General features: G+C 43.7%; 1 protein-coding gene across 7 annotated transcripts in view; it reads left to right on the top strand.

Annotated features, from left to right (window-relative positions):
• LOC112577622 (ARL14 effector protein-like) overlaps window positions 1-22,229 on the top strand; it is a 38,274-nt gene that overhangs the window by 15,072 nt on the left and 973 nt on the right. For 6 of the 7 annotated variants that reach the window (XM_025296414.3, XM_025296420.3, XM_025296416.2 and 3 more), the window contains exons 2-3: window positions 13,545-13,646; window positions 16,493-16,632. In XM_025296414.3, coding sequence (XP_025152199.1) covers window positions 13,554-13,646; window positions 16,493-16,632 — 233 coding nt within the window. In that variant the 5' untranslated portion in view covers window positions 13,545-13,553. Of the gene's footprint in view, window positions 1-8,681; window positions 8,761-13,544; window positions 13,647-16,492; window positions 16,633-22,229 lie in introns of all 7 variants that reach the window. The other variant, XM_025296418.2, reaches the window with a different exon arrangement.

Below are 22,229 nucleotides of genomic sequence, written 5' to 3'. Positions count from 1 at the left end.
CAAAACTCCACCGCCGTGTTGGAGAAGGGAGGTGACATAGTGTAAGGCGATTTTAGGAGGATGACCGTGGTAGTCATGTGTGGAGATACCAGGATTAAAGCACATAAACCCGGCTAGGGCCCCAAGCTGTCCTGTTAACTGTGTGGAGTATGAAACAGAGATGAAAATGCCTTATTCAGTGAACTTAGGAATCAGAGTAAAGTAGAAAATCACATCCCATGACTAATTACTGCTAGATAAAGTAAAATTTGGACCCAATTGTGAAAGAAATCTGAGAGCAGATATATGTTCTGTGGATCTGGCCTCCCCAGTGGCTCGGGGTAAAGAATCTGCCTGCAATGCAGGAGACCTGGGTTCGATCCCTGGGTCAGCAAGATCCCCTGGAGAAGGAAATGGCAACCCACTCCAGTATTCTTGCCTGGAGAACTCCATGGACAGAGGAGCCTGGTGGGCTACAGTCCATGGGGTCACAAAGAGTCAGACACAACTGAAGCGACTGAGCACACAGTGCTGATGGATCCTTAACAATATGCAGAGCCTTCCAATACGAAGTAGCAGACCCTAGGGGAAACTGGAAACCCTTCCCTTAGAATTGAAAGCCTTCAATAGACTTCCAGTACATCCTTGGCACCTGAGCGACCAGGAAAATGGGGCAGAGTGTGGAGACGCACGGAAGCGATGCTTGCTGTTGGAGTGGTAGGACTGGGGAGACAGGGTGGCAGTCAGCTGTGCAGCTCCTTGACTTGATCAGTAAAAGGACCAGGGACATTCCAAGTCAGAGGAGTTGCAAGCCAGGAGCACATGCGAAGCCGGAAAGAATGGCCTCCATGCTATGACCAGAGATAATCAGAAATGATTAGAATGGGACCTCTGCAAAGGCACTGGGGAAAAAACCCAAATAATTGGTGAAGAATACACAGCAGAACAAATACACCATAAAGAAGAAGAAAATATGAACAAATTTCTCCATGGAATAAAAAAAAATTTGGGAGCATTCCTCTTTGAAATGAAAGGTCAAATCAGAGATAGGACTCTTTTAAAGAGATGAATCATGTCTTATTTGTCTTTTTATCTTTCACAGGGTGCCTCGCCAGTAAGGTATTTAATCAATGCTTGCTATGTGAATGATTCAAAGAGCAGTCATAATGGATCCCAGTGAGCACCTCCAGTGATCAAGGCACTGGTCCTAGTTCAGGTTATCAGCTTCATTCACTTCTAAACCTTCATGTTGATTCCCACTAGGAAGTCTGTCCTTTGAAAAGTACGACTCATAAGAGTTTCACAACGGAACAGTACCTTAATCAAACGATAACCTGCAGTAATGGTACCCGACAGTAAGGATTCATCTCACTGGCATCCTTCCAGTAGAGGCTCAGATAAACCCACTGAAAGCCTGTTCAGTAGCTGCTGAGAAGGATTCTAATGCAGTTAGGAAGTTACACTAGAGAGTTTCCTACTGCAGCCCCTTCCTCGATGCTCCTGACTCTCAAAATCAGTGACTTTAATTACTTTATAAGCCACATCCTATATCACATTGGGTTTATTAAAATTACTTGGCTGCAAGTAACAAATTTTCTTATATACCCTTCTTTCTCACAGGAAGGGTAAATACTCATTTGTGCTATTTTCAGTTAATAGAATATTCTGGAAATTATGTCATAAAGATCTTCCTCATTCTTTTTCACAGCTGCATAGTAGTCTATGTTTACAGTACATGTGGCTACATCATACTTTGTTCAACCACTCTTGTATGTATGGGCATTCCAATATTTCCCAGTTTAAGAAATACTACAATACATAAGTTTATGAGTGGTGTTATTTTTAAAGTAACAGTTGAACTCTTGAACAGTATGGGGGTTGAAATGCTGACCTTCTACAATGGCAAAATTCTGATCATAACTTGTAGCCAGACTTGCATATCCAGAATTCCTGTGTCCAGGGTTTCTCAGAATGCATGGATTCAACCTCCAGCAGGTTTAGCTATCCATGAATCATGGGTGTGCCTGCGTTCTAAGTCGCTTCAGTTGTGTCTGACTCTTCCGTGACTCTATGAGCTGAAGACCAGCGGACTCCTTTGTCCATGGGATTCTCCAGGCAAGAATACTTGAGTGGGTTGCCATGCCCTCCTCTAGGGGATCTTTCCAACCTAGGGATCGAACCCTCATTTCTTACATCTGCTGCATTGGCAGGCAGGTTCTTTACCACTAGCATCACTTGGGAAGTCCGTGGATCATGTGGTATTATGGTATTGAAAAAAAATAGCTGTATAAGTGGACCTGTACAGTTCAAACCCATGTTGTTCAAGGGTTAACTATGAGATGGCTGGATGGCATCACTGACTCGATACACATGAGTTTGGGTGAACTCTGGGAGCTGGTGATGGACAGGGAGGCCTGACGTGCTGCGATTCATGGGGTCGCAAAGAGTCAGACACGACTGAGCAACTGAACTGAACTGATATAGTTTGTTACAAATTCGTATACAGATAGCTGCTGCTGCTGCTGCTGCTAAGTCTCTTCAGTAGTGTCCGACTCTGTGCGACCCCGGAGACAGCAGCCCACCAGACTCCCCCGTCCCTGGGATGCTCCAGGCAAGAACACTGGAGTGGGTTGCCATTTCCTCCTCTAGTGCATGCAAGTAAAGAGTGAAAGTGAAGTCGCTCAGTTGTGTCCAACTCTTAGCGACCCCATGGACTGCAGCCTGCCAGGCTCCTCCATCCATGGGATTTTCCAGGCAAGAGTACTGGAGTGGGGTGCCATTGCCTTCTCCGATTCAGGTAGCTACAAACTGACAAATGAATATAACTTACAAATATAAAGGATTTTAAACTCCAAGAATTAACAGGTAACTGAAGAGTGTTTTACCGTGTGAATTCTTAATTTTAAAACAGCCAATTTTGAATTACCTCCACTTAAGCTCTAAAAAACCTGAGAACATCTGAAGAGAGAAAATTATTTTCTTAGTCAAAGTCATGTCAAAGTGCAATATATTCAGGGCTAGGAACTTTAGCAAAGTATAATTAACTTTACAAAATACTATCTTCCATCTTTTAAAATCATATTGTTATCTTTTTAAAAAATGATGTGAAATTCCTCTGAAACTTTGCTAGCTACATGATTAGTTTGCAATGCTTTAGATTTTTTTAAGCAGGTCTCCCTTTTTGTTTTTTTATTGAGGTGTGGTTAATTTACAGTGTTGTGTTAATTCAAGTGCACAGTGATTCAGTTATGCACATATATATTCTTTTTCAGATATTTTTCATTATAAGCTATTGTAAGATATATAGTTCCCTCCGCTATTAAAAATATCATTAGAATTTGCTTGAGAAACTTGAAAATAATGCAGGAAAATTATTTTGTGTAATTTATATCTTTTTAAAATTGAAGAAATAAGAGGAAGCAATAACTTTCGAACTTGTGGCACACATTTCTTAGCACTTAAATTTTTAAAAAAGATTTTCAGTTGGAACTTTTCTTGGTTGACCATAATCCGTATCCTTTAGAGGATTTTCCTTCAGTTTTACAGGATAATCCTTTGTATTTGGACCTTGATGTATGTTCTTTCTGTAGCATCTTGTGTGGTCAGATCAGTGAAGAGTGCATTCTCCTGTTATACATGTAAGAACAAAGCCAAACATTGGCCAAAGATGTGTTTTTGTAAGGTGTGATTGCCTGTGAAAAAATCTGGCAGGATTTTTACCTGATTTGAGGATTGTTAATCCTTAACTGGCAAGATGGAATTGGCAGTTCTTACATGACAAGATGATGTATTTTTGATGGGCAGAATTTACTATGTAGTCTCAAAAATACAGCCTTTGCCTTATGGTTATAAAATTCAGGTCAAACATACTTAATTCTGGTACCACCTTAAGGTTTTACATCACTGCCGAAGGAATTACAAGCTCTTATAACTAAGATTTTGTTTCCTTTTTCCTTGTTTTTGTGGCAAAAGTTATTAGGAGTGAAATGATGGTTTTTACCATATAATTCAGAAATGAACGAGGCAGGTGTTAATCTCTCTGAAAAGTGGTTTTAATGACCCACATCACAACATCTGAGTCCTGGTGATGGAGGAGAATGATTAGAGGACTGTAATTTAGAGATTAATGTATGTCTTAGGCACAGCTTACAAACATGGTTTAGTTTCTCATTGAGAAGTAGGCACTCACATCAGTCTTTTTCTAAATGGTTTTTAGCTTAAATGTGTATGTATACATCTTTATATTTATATGCAATACTTACTGTGTAATCTCAAGAATACAGCAGTTACTTAATGGATATAAAATTCAGGTCACATATACTTAATTCTGGCACCACCTTCAGGTCTTGTATCCCTGCAAGATACAAGATACAAGATGGGTTGGAAGCTCCTGTAACTTGACAGTTTTGTTTCCCTTCTTTGTTCTTTGCAAGATTTCTGTGTGTGTGTGTGTGTGTGTGTGTGTTGTGTGTTAGTCACTCAGTCACAGTCCGACTCTACAATCCCATGGACTGTAGCCCACCAGGCTCCTCTGTCCATGGAGTTCTCCAGACAAGAATATTGGTGTGGGTGGCCATTTCCTTCTCCAGGGGATCTTCCCCACCCAGGAATGGAACCTGGGTTTCCTGCATTGCAGGCAGATTCTTTGACCATCTGAGCCATCAGGGAAGCCTTTACTACATATATGTATCCATTATATATGTATATTGGGCTGTTTACACTGAAGTGTAAAAATAGCTAGGAAACAATTTGCTGTTAACATTAGTTGAATATCTGAAGTTGAGATATAACATTGAGCAGTAGAGTTAAATTGTGGATTCTAGATTCGTTGCTTATTGCAGATTGAAGATGGGTGAGCAAATGAAATGATCATTGCCTGATTTTACATGATTTTAGATAGACTCATGGTGGAAGAGATAGGTAACAATTACACCCACCCTCCAGCCCCTCTGTTTTTCCACCTCTCCTCCTCTCAGCCACTCTGACAAAGCGTTAAATTGTAGGAACACCTTAGGGGCCTTCTGACTTTTCCCCCAGAGGGTTCTGCGGTTTCTCAGCAAAACAAAGGAAACCAGGCAGTACAGTTTCTCTTTGTCTGGTATTCTTCTCCTCTTTATCATCCAAACATAAAGGTATGTGTGCTTTCTCTTTCCCACTGCTTCGGCTTGGCAAGGCAACTCTCATTGCTAAGTAGGCACTCACAACATTGTGAAAATCATCACTGGAAAGACCCTCCTTTTCAAATGATGCTCTTGAGTCCCTCTGAAGCTGGCAGAGAGAGGAGAGGTAAAAGTAAGCCACAGGATGTCGATTCTGAATAGATACCATCACAGTCAAGGTGGTGCAGGTAAGAGCAGAAGAAAATTGGGGTGCTTTTGTTGCAGAGCATCGTAAAACAAAAACAAAAACTAAGAAATGAGCGTACAAGGGCCTTAGGAAAAAGGACCTCCACGCTTGAAATTTGGGATGAGTGGTTCTGAAGTATGTTTACCAGGACACATTTGAATGTATACTTAGCAGCATCAGGCTGAAGTGGCCCAGGCTGTTGGTCTCATAAACCAGTTTTCTTCTTTTGCTTTGCATTGATGGGGCAGACTCATCAGGCAGACATTTTTTTTGTTGTTTTTAAATAATCCTTAAAATCACAAGGAGGAATATAAATGTATAATTGAAGAGATCCAGATAATGAGTGAGGTGTGAACTCATTAGGGGGCTTTGGTTTCATTCAGAATGACCACACAGAATGCAGCCTTCCTGGCACTAATAAAAAATAGAATAAAAGCAACAGTATGGTCGCACAGCTTATCATATTCTCTTCTGAGTGCATTTCAAATTACTTTATGATAGCTGTTTTCACATTATTTTATACTGGGCCATTTTACATGTGTATGTGTGGCAAATCCAGCAATAAAAATGTTTCTAGGAATCATTATACATTGCAAATAAAGTTGTTTCTAAAGCATTAACGTTGCTTTAAAAACATGCTCAAAGACTTGAATCAAGATAACTTTTAATTCTTATGGAAGAAGGGCGATGGAGATTTCGTTGGAGATATCCAGTGATTTTGTGGCTTTGAATACAACTGAGTCAGCCAGGAGGGAGCAGCAAGGGAATGGCCTAAATTGATCGCCAGCACCAAAGTTGTTTCTGTTCCCAAATAGGTCCCTGGTGGGATTGGCTCACCTATTATCTGAGTGATCTGTCATTTTCACCAAGAATGGGAATTGAGGCTAGAGACAGAATGAGATTAAGAGAACTTGACTCTGTTCTTCAAGGGCATTGAATGAAAACGTGTGTGTGTTTTACTTCTAAATGTTTCCTGAGGAGTGTCTGACTGAGAGCCTCTCTGAATAAACCCCTTTATGTGCTACTGAGTAAAAGTGGAGACCAACTTTTGAGCTAGAGCTTAAACTGAAGACTTGTCCTCCCTTGAAAATGTGAAAATATCCTTAGGGATAAAAGTAGAAAAAGCACTTTACCTTGTGCAAGATACCATCAGCTGACTTTAACCCTACCGTGCTGGAGGCAACCCGGAGACAGAGTTAAGTGCTTACAGTTGTGAGTCATTTCGCTGCGTTTCCCTCGATCCGGGTACCTGAGAGTGAGCAGAAATGCGGGGCTCAGGGCCCAGTGCTGTTTCTGGGGTGACCTAGTTCTGGAGGCCTCCACAGGGTGAGAAACTTGCCCGGGTGTATGGATCTGGAGTTTAAAGGTAAACACAATTCCGTCATGCTGGCTCTTAGGTACGTACAGTAGTAGTGTGTGTGCGCTCAGTCGTGGCCCACTCTTGCAACCCCACGGTCTGCAGCCTGCCAGGCTCCTCTGTCCATGGGATTCTCTAGGCAAGAACACTGGAGGGGGTTGCCATTTCCTCCTCCAGGGATCTTCCCAACCCAGGGATCAAACCCCTCTTGTTCCTGCATTGGCAGGCAGAGGCATTACCACTGGTGCCACCTGTACATATAAGTCCACTTTAATACTTCATCTGATTCCTAACCTGAGAAACTGGACAAAAGCCTGTCTGTCCAGGGCTCTTCCCAGTCAGCATTTTCTGAAAGGATTTTTAGGAGTAATCTTATCTGTATGTAAGAACTATACAAAAAAGATCTTCACGACCCAGATAATCACGATGGTGTGATTACTGACCTAGAGCCAGACATCCTGGAATGTGAAGTCAAGTGGGCCTTAGAAAGCATCACTACAAACAAAGCTAGTGGAGGTGATGGAATTCCAGTTGAGCTATTCCAAATCCTGAAAGATGGTGCTGTGAAAGTGCTGCAGTCAATATGCCAGCAAATTTGGAAAACTCAGCAGTGGCCACAGGACTGGAAAAGGTGTTTTCATTCCAATCCCAAAGAAAGGCAATGCCAAAGAATGCTCAAACTACTGCACAATTGCACTCATCTCACATGCTAGTAAAGTAATGCTCAAAATTCTCCAAGCCAGGCTTCAGCAATACGTGAACCGTGAACTTCTAGTTGTTCAACCTGGTTTTAGAAAAGGCAGGGGAACCAGAAATCAAATTGCCAACATCTGCTGGATCATGGAAAAAGCAAAAGAGTTCCAGAAAAACATCTATTTCTGCTTTATTGACTATGCCAAAGACTTTGACTGTGTGGATCACAATAAACTGTGGAAAATTCTTCAAGAGTTGGAAAGACCAGACTACCTGACCTGCCTCTTGAGAAACCTACATGCAGGTCAGGAAGCAACAGTTAGAACTGGACATGGAAGAACAGACTGGTTCCAAATAGGAAAAGGAGTACGTCAAGGCTGTATATTGTCACCCTGCTTATTTAACTTATATGCAGAGTACATGATGAAAAACGCTGGGCTGGAAGAAGCACAAGCTGGAATCAAGATTGCCGGGAGAAATATCAATCACCTCAGATACGCAGATGACACCACCCTTATGGCAGAAAGTGAAGAGGAACTAAAAAGCCTCTTGATGGAAGTGAAAGAGGAGAGTGAAAAAGTTGGCTTAAAGCTCAACATTCAGAAAATGAAGATCATGGCATCCGGTCCCATCACTTCATGGGAAATAGATGGGGAAACAGTGGAAACAGTGTCAGACTTTATTTTTGGGGGCTCCAAAATCACTGCAGATGGTGACTGCAGCCATGAAATTAAAAGACGCTTACTCCTTGGAAGGAAAGTTATGACCAACCTAGATAGCATATTGAAAAGCAGAGACATTACTTTGCCAACAAAGGTCCGTCTAGTCAAGGCTATGGTTTTTCCTGTGGTCGTGTATGGATGTGAGAGTTGGACTGTGAAGAAAGCTGAGCGCTGAAGAATTGATGCTTTTGAAGTGTGGTGTTGGAGAAGACTCTTGGGAGTCCCTTGGACTGCAAGGAGATCCAACCAGTCCATTCTGAAGGAGATCAGCCCTGGGATTTCTTTGGAAGGAATGATACTAAAGCTGAAACTGCAGTACTTTGGCCACCACATGCGAAGAGTTGAGTCATTGGAAAAGACTGATGCTGGGAGGGATTGGGGGCAGGAGGAGAAGGGGACGACAGAGGATGAGATGGCTGGATAGCATCACTGACTCGATGGATGTGAGTTTGAGTGAACTCCCGGGAGTTGGTGATGGACAGGGAGGCCTGGTGTGCTGCGATTCATGGGGTCGCAAAGAGTCGGACACAACTGAGTGACTGAACTGAGCTGAACTGATCTGTATGTAACTTTCTTCTTTTCAGCTGACTTCTGAATCCAATCCTGAGGTCAGTTATGGCTCATGTGTCTGAGATGGGACCCCTTTCCCAGCACATCTTGGAGGTGTGTACTGGGACAGAGAGGTGGGAGGAGGCAGACTTGAGTTGATCTAAATGCACCTTCCCCTGTTCCTAGTCCAGCTTTGATTGAAAAGGCTCCGTGTGGCTCAGGTTGATTATATCCAATCCCTAAATGATACCCTGTGGTCATCATAAAAACAAAGCTTGAAGCAGTGTAACTTCCTGAAAAGGGCATAGTTTAGGGAGTCAGACAAATCTGGATTTTAAATCAGTGTGGCCTACACGATCTTTCTGGGCCTTAGTTTCCTCATCTGTAAAACAGGGATAGCAGTATCTAGTTCAGAGTGCAGTAGTGGAATTAAATGAAATAATATATGTAGAATGGTGGTTAACAAAGTGCTTGACACATAGTAGGAGCCTAATAATTAGCATTATTAGCATGATATTTATGAAATATTTATTGAGTACTAACTATGTACTGGAGAATGCAATGGCACCCCACTCCAGTACTCTTGCCTGGAAAAAATCCCATGGACGGAGGAGCCTGGTAGGCTGCAGTCCATGGTGTCACTGAGTCGGACACGACTGAGCGACTTCACTTTCACTTTTCACTTTCATGCGTTGGAGAAGGAAATGGCAAGCCACTCCAGTGTTCTTGCCTGGAGAACCCCAGGGACGGGGGAGCCTGGTGGGCTGCCGTCTCTGGGGTCGCACAGAGTTGGACATGACTGAAGCGACTTAGCAGCAGCAGCAGCAGCTATGTACTGGGCTCACCAGGTGGCTAAGTGGTAAAGAATCTGCCTTTCATTAAAGATTCAGAAGATGCAGGTTCAATCCCTGAGTCGGGAAGATACCTTGAAAAAGAAAATAGCAACCCACTCCAGTATTCTTAATCTTATTTGTGTCATGGATGCCTATGGGCCATTTCTCAGAATGTTTTTTTTTTTTTTCCAGAATGATGTTTTTAATCATACAGAAAAAAATTTATAAGGTTACAAAGAAAACCAATCATATTGAAATACACTTACCAAAATGTTAAAAAAACAGTTTATGTTGGTGATATATGTTTTATTGGGGCTTCCCAGGTGGTGCTAGTGGTAAAGAACCCTCCTGGCAATGCAGGAGACATAGGAGACATGGGTTCGATCTCTGGTTTGGGAAGATCCCCGGGAGGAGGGCATGGCAACCCACTCCAGTATTCTTGCCTGGAGAATCCTATGGACAGAGGAACCTGGTGGGCTACAGTCCATAAGGTTGCAAAGAACTGGACAAGACTCAGGTGACTTATCATGCATATTTTTTATTATTAATGTGTCAAATGAGATCTGCCATCATTTCAAAGAGATGGTGAGTCTCAATGACATTTTGACATATCCCCAACTATAATGAGTTATAAAAAACTTCTGTCAAAAGTGTGACTAACACTATTGTGGTTTGTTGGTTGCTTTGTAATAAAAGGAAATATCAGAATTTCAGTTAAAGGTGAGTAAAAATAAATAGGTATTCTTTATTCATCCCAAGTTCAAGGGTCCCCTGCTTTCCTTCTCTGGTTAGGAACCCCTGCATGGGAAATGCCAAGCAGGGGAATAAATGGAGTTCTGAACCATTTTATTACTTTTCCTGGGACAGGTATTTTGGACTCCTACTAAAATCCAATTACAGTTTTAGGACCTGGTGGAATTCTACTAAAAATTCCTTTTGCTTTATTCAGAGTAAGAAGGAGTAAGTTTTACCCCTAATCTAATCTATTTGTGGAGACCTACATTTCTGTTGGCTTAGACTCTTGAGAGTCCCTTGGACTTCAAGGAGATCCAACCAGTCCATCCTAAAGGAGATCAGTCCTGGGTGTTTGTTGGAAGGACTGATGCTGAAGCTGAAACTCCAATACTTTGGCCACCTCATGCGACGAGTTGACTCATTGGAAAAGACCCTGATGCTAGGAGGGATTGGGGGCAGGAGGAGAAGGGGATGACAGAGGATGAGATGGCTGGATGGCATCACCAACTCGATGGACATGAGTTTGAGTAAGCTCTGGGAGTTGGTGATGGACAGGGAGCCGGGCATGCTGAGATTCATGGGGTCGCAGAGTTGGACATGACTGAGCGACTGAACTGAACATTTATTTCATGAAGGACTTAAAGACATGTTGGGTCGAGGATTTGCATAAAATATTCATTTTTCCCAATGCAGTTAAATGGGTGCTCTTTCAGATGTTCTTGCCTGCAAAGATGATCATAAAGTCATGACTATTCCCATATGGAAGAAAATTTGTTACATGAAGAAGCTAGAAGGTTTAGGACACCTCTGGGGGCAATTTTCTTGAGGAAGCTTCTAACTGAGCCCAAGAAAGAAAGGACTCTTTGAGGATGAGAGTGATGGGGAGGCTTCTTGGAATAAAGAGATAAACCAGGGTTCAAAGGGGAAGGTTGGAATTAGGTAAGCGATGGGAGGGATGTTAACAGGAGTGGGTAGCTCAGTAGCTTTGGCCCAAGGGAAGGAATGTGGGGAGGTGAGCCTAGATAGGTCACCAGAGTCCATTTCGATGAACCTTCACTGATATGCCAGGGATGTGAGATGTTATTGGCAGAGAGGAGTCACTGAAGTCTTCATAGGAATCAGATAAAGACATTTCTGATTTAAAAATATCAATATGACCACAATGTTCTGGGTAAATTTAGGGTAGGAAGAAATTGTGGGCAGTCGTTATAGGATGAGATGGCAAAACTGAGTGAAGAAAATTACACCTATCCTAACCGCCTGTAATTTCCTAAGGATGATTCATCTGGAGAACTTATTAATCATTGCCAATCATCAGGATTTTCCTCCACAAGTGGTCACCCCAATAGGGCTGACATCTGACAAGGAATTGATCATTTTAAAATAGCTCCGTATGGTTTTATCTCCAGATAGCTGGAGAAACGCTCTCTGGGAATGTCTGGCTGATGTGAAATTGCATGGGATAGTGTCAAAGCAAAAACTGCACCTGACCAAGTGAAACAGGCAAAGTAGATTCTGTACCATGCTATCATAGAGAAGGAAAGCCAGAACTCAGTCTGAACTCAACTGCACTGAAATAAACGTGGGAGTGAAATATTAGAGGATTTTAGGGGCGAGATCCATGGGATGTGTTGAGCACATTGAGTAATTCCAAAGCTTGCAAATGTTCTCTGTGATTAGGCCACCTGTGTTTACTAACCGGCGCTCACTACTCCACCAATGAGTGAGTTAGGCTTCTCTGCCTTCTCTCAGAGACTGGCAAATGGGTGCCTGGTCTTTCTGGCTGATAACATTTCAAAGGGATAGTTCATAGTCCTTGAGAAAGACCTTCTGGGCTTGTAAAACTGGCCTTAGGAGGCTGGGAAAAGATTTACATCTCAATGGAGTAGAGAAAGAATTCACAATGACACATTTTCTGAAGAAAGGATGTAAGAAAAGGGAGGTCAAGGCATAGAGTCAGAAAAAGGCGGAAGTTTAGTCAGACCGAGGTGAACATTATACTCATCTTGGTCATTATTGCTATTACTATTATTGCTGTCTTTCGGGTAGCTTCTACCTGACTCATTGGGAAAAGCCCTGATGCTGGGAAAAAATTGAAGGCAGAAGAGGGCTCAGAGGATGAGATGGTTGGATGGCATCACTGATTCAATGGGGCTGAACTTGGGCAAACTCCAGGAGATGGTGAGGGACAGAGAAACCTGGCGTGCTGCAGTCCATGGGGTCATAGAGTTGGATATGAACTGGTGACTAAACAACAACCACTTGATACAGGCTGGAAAGGAAGAGTCAGTGTTAGGAATGTTAGGAAAGAAAAGTCAACATGACTTTTAACCTACCTTGGGAACTGGAGAGGGGATACAAGAGTGGACAGTGCACGTCTAGTGGCCCTGGACATGGGAGAATGCAGAGGTGTTGGTGGGATTGGAATTTCTGGTTGGCAGGCAGAGGCAGAGCGGTAGTGAGGATGGACTGGTCATAACTGAGCATAACACTCAGGTCCTTTGTTAGAAACAGTGCCCTGCTCCCAGCATGGGTGGTTGATGAGAGAGGCGGGAGCCAGCAGGGTGGCAGTACCATTTCTGGAGCATGGTCCTTTCTGGCAGAACACTGCAGAGAAGCTCAGAGTGGGCATTTGTCATTGGCACCGTGTGTGAGCTTCACCTAAGATACGCACGTGCACACACACACACACACGTGTGCCTGCAGAGACATCTTGTACATATATTGAAGTATTTCAGAGTAAATTACAGGCATGTAAACAGCTGAGTTGTATGGAAAACTAATTGTTTCCATTTACCACAAATTGTGTTAGAAATTTGTCAGAAAACTTGAGTGAGAAAGTTAGGGCTTTTGGAGGCAACCCGGGCAATGATTTCGGAAGATGTGATAATGAAACCATGGGAGCAGAGATGTTCGCAAAGTTACTGAGGATGTGTGTATGATAACACATCTTACTGTTTTTCAAGGAAGTAAGTGTAAGTGGGGGAGGAACCCAGGTCTAAGAATTTCTAGTCCTCTTGAGCAGGAGTGGATGGCCCCAGGGTTGCCTGCTCCTGCGAGGTCTGCGATGCTAAGAACTGTCAAAGGTACTTTGCTCATTGAACACCCGGCCAAGAAGACATCAGTAAAGCATTCTGGAGAAGTCAGATGCAGGATTTAAGAGTGAGTGGTAAAGAAAAATTAAGAGCCAGGAAAGCAATGGTTTTTCCAGTAAGTCTGGCTTTGAGAAGAGAGTAAGATGTTGGGAGAGAGCAGGAAAGTCACAGGGTTAAGTTACTTGGAATATATGATGTTAATGTGTTTTTATTTTTTCCAATTACTTCTCTTTAGTGATCAGAAATGACTGAACAATCAGGAAAAACCAATTCCACGCAAGAGAGACCTGCAGGTCAAACTTCTGAGAAAAACTGTCAGATCGGACAGAAGCAACTGGTATGGCACATGGATACTATGATTCCGTGGTATTTGGGGCGTTCTCAACGTGTGGAGTCTCTGCGTTGCCTTGGATTTGGGTGGGAAGGTGGCCCCATCAGGATTCCACGGGAAGGATCTCTGCTCCCTCATCCACATCCTGCTCACTGCCAGGCTGCTCTCATCTCCCCTGTCCCCTCTGTGCCTCTCAGTTCCCAGTGTCCTGTGTGATAAAGTCCTACCCTTGGAGTAGAATAATTGCCGAGAATATGGTCAAGTATTTTCATGTAACAAATCCTTGTGTTTTTTTCCCCCAGGATAGTATGCTATCTTGGCTCGAAAACTCGGCCCAGGTTAACACACCTAACCCTTAACACAAGATACTATTGTTAATCCATTCTGCAAAAGGAGAAACTGAGTCTTAGAAGAAGTAGGAATGTTCTTAAAGCACCCCAGTAAGAGTGGTAGAGCCAGGGTTTGAGCAGAGACATCTAATTCCTTGTTATGCTTCAGAGAATAGTAGATCATGCTAAGCTGTGTTTATTACACACCTATACCTAAATATCAGAGAAGGCAATGGCACCCCACTCCAGTACTCTTGCCTGGAAAATCCCATGGACGGAGGAGCCTGGTAGGCTGCAGTCCATGGGATTGCTAAGAGTCGGACACAACTGAGCGACTTCACTTTCACTTTTCACTTTCATGCATTGGAGAAGGAAATGGCAACCCACTCCAGTGTTCTTGCCTGGAAAATCCCAGGGACGGAGGAGCCTGGTAGGCTACCGTCTGTGGGGTCACACAGAGTCGGACACAACTGAAGTGACTTAGCATAGCATACCTAAATATGGAGAAGGCAGTGGCACCCTACTCCAGTACTCTTGCCTGGAAAATCCCATGGATGGAGGAGCCTGGTAGGCTGTGGTCCATGAGGTTGCTAAGAGTTGGACACGACTGAGCGATTTCACTTTCACTTTTCACTTTCATGCATTGGAGAAGGAAATGGCACCTCACTCCAGTGTTCTTGCCTGGAGAATCTCAGGGATGGGGGAGCCTGGTGGGCTGCCATCTATGGGGTCGCACAGAGTCAGACATGACTGAAGCTACTTAGCAGCAGCAGCATATCTAAATATAGAATTGTTTCCTAAGGTTGTTTGTAAGAGAAAGCCATACACACCAACCAAAATGAAATTTAAAGAAACATACCCATGTTATTTTAGAGTGACTAGACTTATTTCTAAGAAAAGCCTGAGGTTCTGTTACTAATTTGTTACATTGAAAGTTTCCCCTTGGTTTAGAAATGTTCTATTTCATATATGGGTTAGCCTGAGTGTTTTGGGGCAACTCAGATTACTTCCTTCTAAGAACTTTTGAAAGAGCATTGCCTTCCCTCCTGATATGTGTGCTGCATGATCAGAACTAGTTCTCAGGATTGATTGAAGCATGTTTATTACTTGCCTTTCCAGTTTGTTGTTGTTTAGTTGGTAAGTTGTTTCTGACTTTGATCCATGGACTGTAGCCCACCAGGCTCCTCTGTCCATGGGATTCTGCAGGCAAGAATACTGGAATAGGTATCTGTCCCCTTCTCCGGGGGATCTTCCCAACCCAAGGATCGAACCCATGTTTCTTCATTGCAGGCAGATTCTGTTCCCACTGAGCCACCAGGGAAGCCTCAATTTCAAATTATGTGTTTGTGTTAGTCACTCAGTCATGTCTGACTCTTTGTGACTCCGTGAACTGTAGCCTCCCAGGCTTCTCTGTCCATGAGATTTCCCAGGCAAGAATACTAGAGTGGGTCCCCATTTCCCTTCTCCAATTCAAGTTATGCTGCTGCTGCTGCTGCCAAGTTGCTTCAGTCATGTCCGACTCTGTGCAACCCCATAGACGGCAGCCCACCAGGCTCCCCCATCCCTGGGATTCTCCAGGCAAGAATACTGGAGTGGGTTGCCATTTCCTTCTCCAATGCATGAAAGGGAAAAGTGAAACAGAAGTCTCTCAGTCATGTCCTACTCTTAGCGACCCCATGGACTGCAGCCCACCAGGCTCCATCAATGGGATTTTCCAGGCAAAAGTACTGGAGTGGGAATTCAAATTATAAATATCCCCAAACAGGTATTTTGAAAATTTCTACTAACATGCTAGAAAGTCATTCAAGCCAGAGTCGTTGTCTTGCAACCTGGCTTTGACTGAGAGAGGGTCCCTCGGGTGGCTGTATTCTGCACCGGCACCCTGGTGGGGTCCATACCCCCAGCGCAGTGAGTTTGGAGACGTCCCTAGAGCAGCAGTCCCCAACCCGTTTGGGACTCGGGACTGATTCCATGAAGACAGTTTATCCATGGACTGAGGCGGGGGATGGACTGGGTACAGGATGAGTCGAGTGCATTGCATTTCTTGTGCACTGTATTTCTGTTCTTAATGACATCAGCTTCACTTCGGATCGTCGGGTATTAGACCCCAGAGGCTGGGTGCCCCTCTGCTGAGCTTGGGGATGGAGGGCTCTGGTGCTGTGCTCTCACTGTGTTCTGGACACTTTGCCTGGAGGAAGGGCTTTTACTTCATCCCCACCAGTTTTTGAAGCCAAGGGGTGTTTTCCAGGTTTAAAGGAAATTCTTCTGTTCCCCCTTGTTTTTTATTTTTCAATTATATGTAGTTTTACACTATGTATTTGTTTATTCAGAAAGAATGACCTAATATGAAAAATTTTACATCATCTTTTGAAACTAATCAGATTAAACTGTTTATTTCTCTAGGTAAAAGAGCTGAACTGTCATGCTATTATGGTAAAAGTTACAGAAACTTCATCTTGATGCAATGTAAAACAGATAAAACTATCAGATTCTTACTACTAATACATTTTATTTGTTTTGTAGCAACAGATAGAGCGGCAGTTAAAATGCTTGGCATTTCAAAATCCTGGACCACAGGTAGCTGACTTTAATCCTGAAACAAGGCAGCAAAAAAAGAAAGCACGAATGTCAAAGATGAACGAGTATTTTTCTGTAAACTCCAAGTAAGATCAAGATTTATTATATTTGATCTGTGGGATTATAAAATGCATGAGTTCTCCTTGACAAAGTAATTACAGGTGGCCTCTTTTTTATGATTGAAAAATGTATTTTCCGTGTTCGCTTCAGTAGCATGTATACTAAAAATGTATTTTCTAAAGTACAGTATCACCCCATATGTCTGGAAGTTAGCAATTTCAAGAAATAGCCTGTAATCGCCAATGAGGCATCAATTTTTTAAAAACATGCTTCAGAATTCCTTGCACTGGAGTAATAGATGTAGTATGAAAGATGATTAAAATTAAGAAAGTTATATAATTATGAAGGGCTTCCCAGGTCGCGCTATTGGTAGAGAACCTGCCTGCCAGTGCGGGAGTCATGAGAGACATGGGTTCAGCCTCTGAGGCAGGAAGATCCCCTGGAGGAGGGCATGGCAGCCCACTCCAGTATTCTCGCCTGGAGAATCCCATGGACAGAGGAGCCTGGTGGGCTACAGTCTGCAGGGTTGCAGAGAGCTGGACATGACTGAGGTGGCCAAGCACACGCATATCATGCAACCTCGAGGTGGAGTTTCAGGGGCTCCAAGGAGCTCTGGTCCTTTGTGTCTCAGTGCAGGAAGAATTCAGTGAGAGGCAAAGAGATAGGTAAGAAGTGATTCATTAGAATAGGATGTTGGAAGGGTTACGGGCAGGCAAGAGGGTGCCAGGCCCCGAGAACTTAGTGGGCTACCGTTTTATAATCAAAGGAAAAGTGAGGAGGAAGGCGAGACCACCTTCTTCCTCTTCCTTAGCTGTCTCATCAGCTCCTCCTCCAGGCTGGGCAGGGGAGTGTTCTTGTCCCTACAGGGTCAAGCCAGGACTATCATGGCACTGTGGAAAAATTATGTCAGGTCTCAGTGCAGTGAGGGCCTTTCATTTGGAAATGTCATCTTTCCATAAATCGTTGCTTTTTATGTATCCAGAGAGCACGTGCTGGGGCTCATCAGCTTCCTGTGCTCCCTGGGCAGGATGCAGGTCTCGGGCCACCACTGTTTCATTGTTTGGGGGCGTGTCTCATGCTGCTGTTACATGGTGGTTGTCTAAGCAAGCCTGCTTGGTTTTATGGTTAAGCCAACCTGCTTTCTTCAGTGATCATTAACTTACAGGGGTCTTCCATACTTCTTTCTTCATTACAGTCCTCTAGTGAGGTTAACAGTTTAATCACCTACTTTGTCCCTTTACTCCATCCCTTTCAATTAGGAGAAATAATATACCCATAGGAATGAATTCAAGTATCAGAAGGGCACAGAAGTATCATAAATTCAATTATTGCTAGCACATCAGAGGCATAAATTAAGAAGACCATAAAGAAAAAGTTGATATATTTGACTACATTAAAATTAAGAGTTAATGCCCTTTGCAAGATACCCTAAAAATAACAAGAGAGATATCACATGGTAGGAGAAGTTATTTCTGAAGGAAAAGATAACCATCCTAAGAGAAAAATGAACCAAACAGTGAATAGAAGAAAAGGCTTTCTCAGCCAGTAAAGGATCCGTCTGCAATGCAGGAGACCCCAGTTTGATTCCTGGGTCAGGAAGATCCCCTGGAGAAGGGATAGGCTACCTACTCCTGTATTCTTGGGCTTCCCTGGTGGCTCAGTTGATAAAGAATCGGCCTGTGATGCGGGAGACCTGGGTTTGATCCCTGGGTTGGGAAGATCCCCTGGAGGAGGGCATGGCAACCCATTCCAGTAGTCTTGCCTGGAGAATTCCCATGGCACAGGAGACTGGTGGGCTACAGCCCATAGGGTCACGAAGAGTCGGACACGACTGAGCGACTAGACACACACGCACACACGCACACGCGAAGAGGCTAGTGAACACTCAGGATGTGTGGGCAGTGCTGCACTGCCCAGGTGGGTAAAGAGTTAGTCTTCTGAGGTCACTGTTGATGAAGCCATGGGACATGAAACAGTGTAAAATAGGACAACCACTATTTTAAAACAGCTTGCATTGCTGCCTGTGTACCTTATGACCTAACACCTTCACTCCTGGGTGTGTATCCTGGAAAAACCCATACACATACAACAGGATACATGTTCAACAAACTCATCTCTGCAATAGCAAAGAAAATAAAGCAGTAACAATCCAAATGCCTCTCCATTATGGAAAAGATGAGTAGCTGCTAGAGTTGTACAGTGGAATACATATAGACGTAGAAATATTTGAATATGGCTACATGTACTACCATGGATGAATCTCAAATCATGATATAGAATTCTAAAAGAAAATTACAGAAGGGAAAATGCAGAGTGCTTGGAGATACATACACATATGGCATCAGTCAGTTCAGTTGCTCAGTCGTGTCCAACTCTTTGCACCCCCATGGACTGCAGCACGCCAGGCCTCCCTGTCCATCACCAACTCCCGGAGCTTGCTCAAACTCATGTCCATTCAGTCAGTGATGCCATCCGACCATCTCATCACCCTCTGTCGTCACCACCTTCTCCTGCCTTCAACCTTTCCCAGCATCAGGGTCTTTTCTAATGAGTCAGTTCTTCGCATGGCCAAAGTATTGGAGTTTCAGCTTCAGCATCAGTCCTTCTAACAAATATTCAGGACTGATTTCCTTTAGGATGGACTGGTTGGATCTCCTTGCAGTCCAAGGAACCCTCAAAAGTCTTCTCCTACACCATAGTTCAAAAGCATCAATTCTTTGGCACTCAGCCTTCTTTATAGTCCAACTCTCACATCCATACATGACTACTGGAAAAACCATAGGTTTGACTGGATGGACCTTTGTTGGCAAAGTAATGTCTCTGCTATTTAATATGCTGTCTAGGTTGGTCATAACTTTTCTTCCAAGGAGCAAGTGTCTTTTAATTTCATGGCTGCAGTCATCATCAGCAGTGATTTTGGAGCCCAGAAAAATAAAGTCAGCCACTGTTTCCACTGTTTCCCCATCTATTTGCCATGAAGTGATGGGACCTGATGCCATGATCTTAGTTTTCTGAATGTTGCATCTGAATGATGCATATGGCATCAGAAAAAGTAAAATAAGGAGATGAGATTCCTTTTGGCCAAGTGGAGGGATGCAGCCGGTGGGGCATGAAGAAGATGTCAAAGACGCAACACCCCTTCATTAAGCTGGGCAGTGGGCACGTGTGTTTTATTGATCTGTGCATGTGTGTCTTGTACAGTTTTGTACATAGGCTAGCTTAGACTCTTAGAGCGGATAGATAGCATCGGTGGGCAGGCAACTAGGATCCGTCTTGACGTCTGAGTCATGGTGGGGAGTGTTTGGGTGAAGGCACAGGGAGGACAGAGGCTGAGCTGGGCTCTCTGCCGGCTGCGTGACTCCCCATCCCTGTCGTTCCCATAATAGATTCTCCATCTCCTTGGCTGCTGACACCTGAGTTTCCTGTTGGGGGTAGGCGCTCTCATTCCTCAGATGAAATGCTTCCAGTGTAAGTCCTCATCGGAAGGCTGTCCTGCTAAATTGAGATGATCAGGCAAATCTGTGTAGTGACCCTTAACCTTCTCCGCTAACAGGAAGCGGAGGTAATGCTTGGGGACCGTGGGTGCAGAAGGTCAGAGTTTCACAGCCTTGTCTGACTTCAGCTGGGAATAATGGATACAGGCCCTACATAGGTACTTTTGTCATTCTCAGGGTTTCAAGCAGCTCCGTATTGCAGGATTTATTTCAGAATGGTTTGGTTTTGAGAGGGTGGCAGAGTCCTGGTGGAAGACTTTTGCTTCCTGGACTTGTAGAGGCTGAAGGCATCAAGCGGATGCAAATCACGAGGTAGCTCTCTAGTGTTCTCCACTCATATAGAATGTCCTGCCTCCACACTGGGTGGAAAACGGAATGAGACAGGGACAGAAGCCATGGCCTCAGGAGACGGTTAGCAGAGGAGTCTTCAGTTTGCCTGTTTTGTTTTTTTTAATTTTATTTAACTTTACAATATTGTATTGGTTTTGCCATACGTCAACATGAATCTGCCACAGGTATACAAGTGTTCCGCATTCTGAACCCTCCTCCCTCCTCCCTCCCCATACCATCCCTCTGGGTCTTCCCAGTGCACCAGCCCCAAGCATCCAGTATCGTGCATCGAACCTGGATTGGCGACTCGTTTCATATATGATATTATACATATTTCAATGCCATTCTCCCAAATCATCCCACCCTCTCCCTCTCCCACAGAGTCCAAAAGACTGTTCTATACATCAGTGTCTCTTTTGTTGTCTCGTATACAGGGTTATTGTTACCATCTTTCTAAATTCCATATATATGCGTTAGTATACTGTATTGGTGTTTTTCTTTCTGGCTTACTTCACTCTGTATAATAGGCTCCAGTTTCATCCACCTCATTAGAACTGATTCAAATGCGTTCTTTTAAATGGCTGAGTAATACTCCATTGTGTATATGTACCATAGCTTTCTTTTCCATTCATCTGCTGATGGACATCTAGGTTGCTTCCATGTCCTGGCTATTATAAACAGTGCTGCGATGAACATTGGGGTACACGTGTCTCTTTCAATTCTGGTTTCCTCCGTGTGTATGCCCAGCAGTGGGATTGCTGGATCATAAGGCAGTTCTATTTCCAGTTTTTTTAAGGAATCTCCACAGTGTTCTCCATAGTGGCTGTACTAGTTTGCATTCCCACCAATAGTGTAAGAGGGTTCCCTTTTCTCCACACCCTCTCCAGCATTGATTGCTTGTAGACTTTTGGATCGCAGCCATTCTGACTGGCGTGAAATGGTACCTCATAGTGGTTTTATTTGCATTTCTCTGATAATGAGTGATGTTGAGCATCTTTTCATGGATAACTGCCTGTTTTTGTTCTTAGTGATGTCAGAATAGTAACTAACAGTTCTGATGCTTATCTTGAGTCATTCGAAATGTGATTGTGTTCACTACAGTGCTTTTTTTTCTTTCTAAAATCTATTTATTTCTGGCTGCACCGGGCCTTTGCCATGACACACGGGCTTTCTCTGGTCGCAGCAAGCGGGAGCTGCTCTCCAGCTGCAGTGCCTCTCTCGGCAGTGCCTTCTCTCTTGGGGAGCACGGTGCTGCGGTGCTCAGGCCTCCGTCGTTGCGACTGGCAGGTTTAGCCGCCCCACAGTGTGTAGGGTCTTAGTTCCTAGACCAGGGATCAAACCTGTGTCCCCTGCACCGGCAGGCAGATTCTTAACTACTGGACCACCAGGAAGTCCCTTCTTCCTTTTTTGTAAAAGTAGACCACTATTTTAAAAAAATTTTATTTGATGTATTTATTTATTTGGGACTATTCTGGGTCTTGGTTGCTGTGTGGGCTTTTCTCCAGTTGTGGCGCTCGGGCTCCGCAGCTGCAGCTCGCAGGCTCGAGAGCACAGGCTCAGTGACTGGCGCACCATCTTAGTGCCATGACGGGGAATCTTCCCGCATCAGGGAAGGAACCGTGTCTCCTGTGTTGGCAGGCAGATTCATTACCACTGAGCCGCCAGGTGAAGCCCAGTTTTAGGTGTATGGAGTGCTTCTTGTTAAGAAAGAAAAAAAAGAATGTAATGTAGTAGGAAAAAATCCCATTAAGAATGGTTATATTTCTAAGTGAAATTTTGTAGAAGAAAGCTTTCAGTCG

This window comes from Bubalus bubalis, chromosome 11, assembly GCF_019923935.1.
Source record: "Bubalus bubalis isolate 160015118507 breed Murrah chromosome 11, NDDB_SH_1, whole genome shotgun sequence".
Lineage (NCBI taxonomy): Eukaryota > Metazoa > Chordata > Mammalia > Artiodactyla > Bovidae > Bubalus > Bubalus bubalis.
The sequence above is the reverse complement of the archived record's forward strand: the minus strand, read 5'-3'. Positions and strand labels throughout refer to the sequence as shown.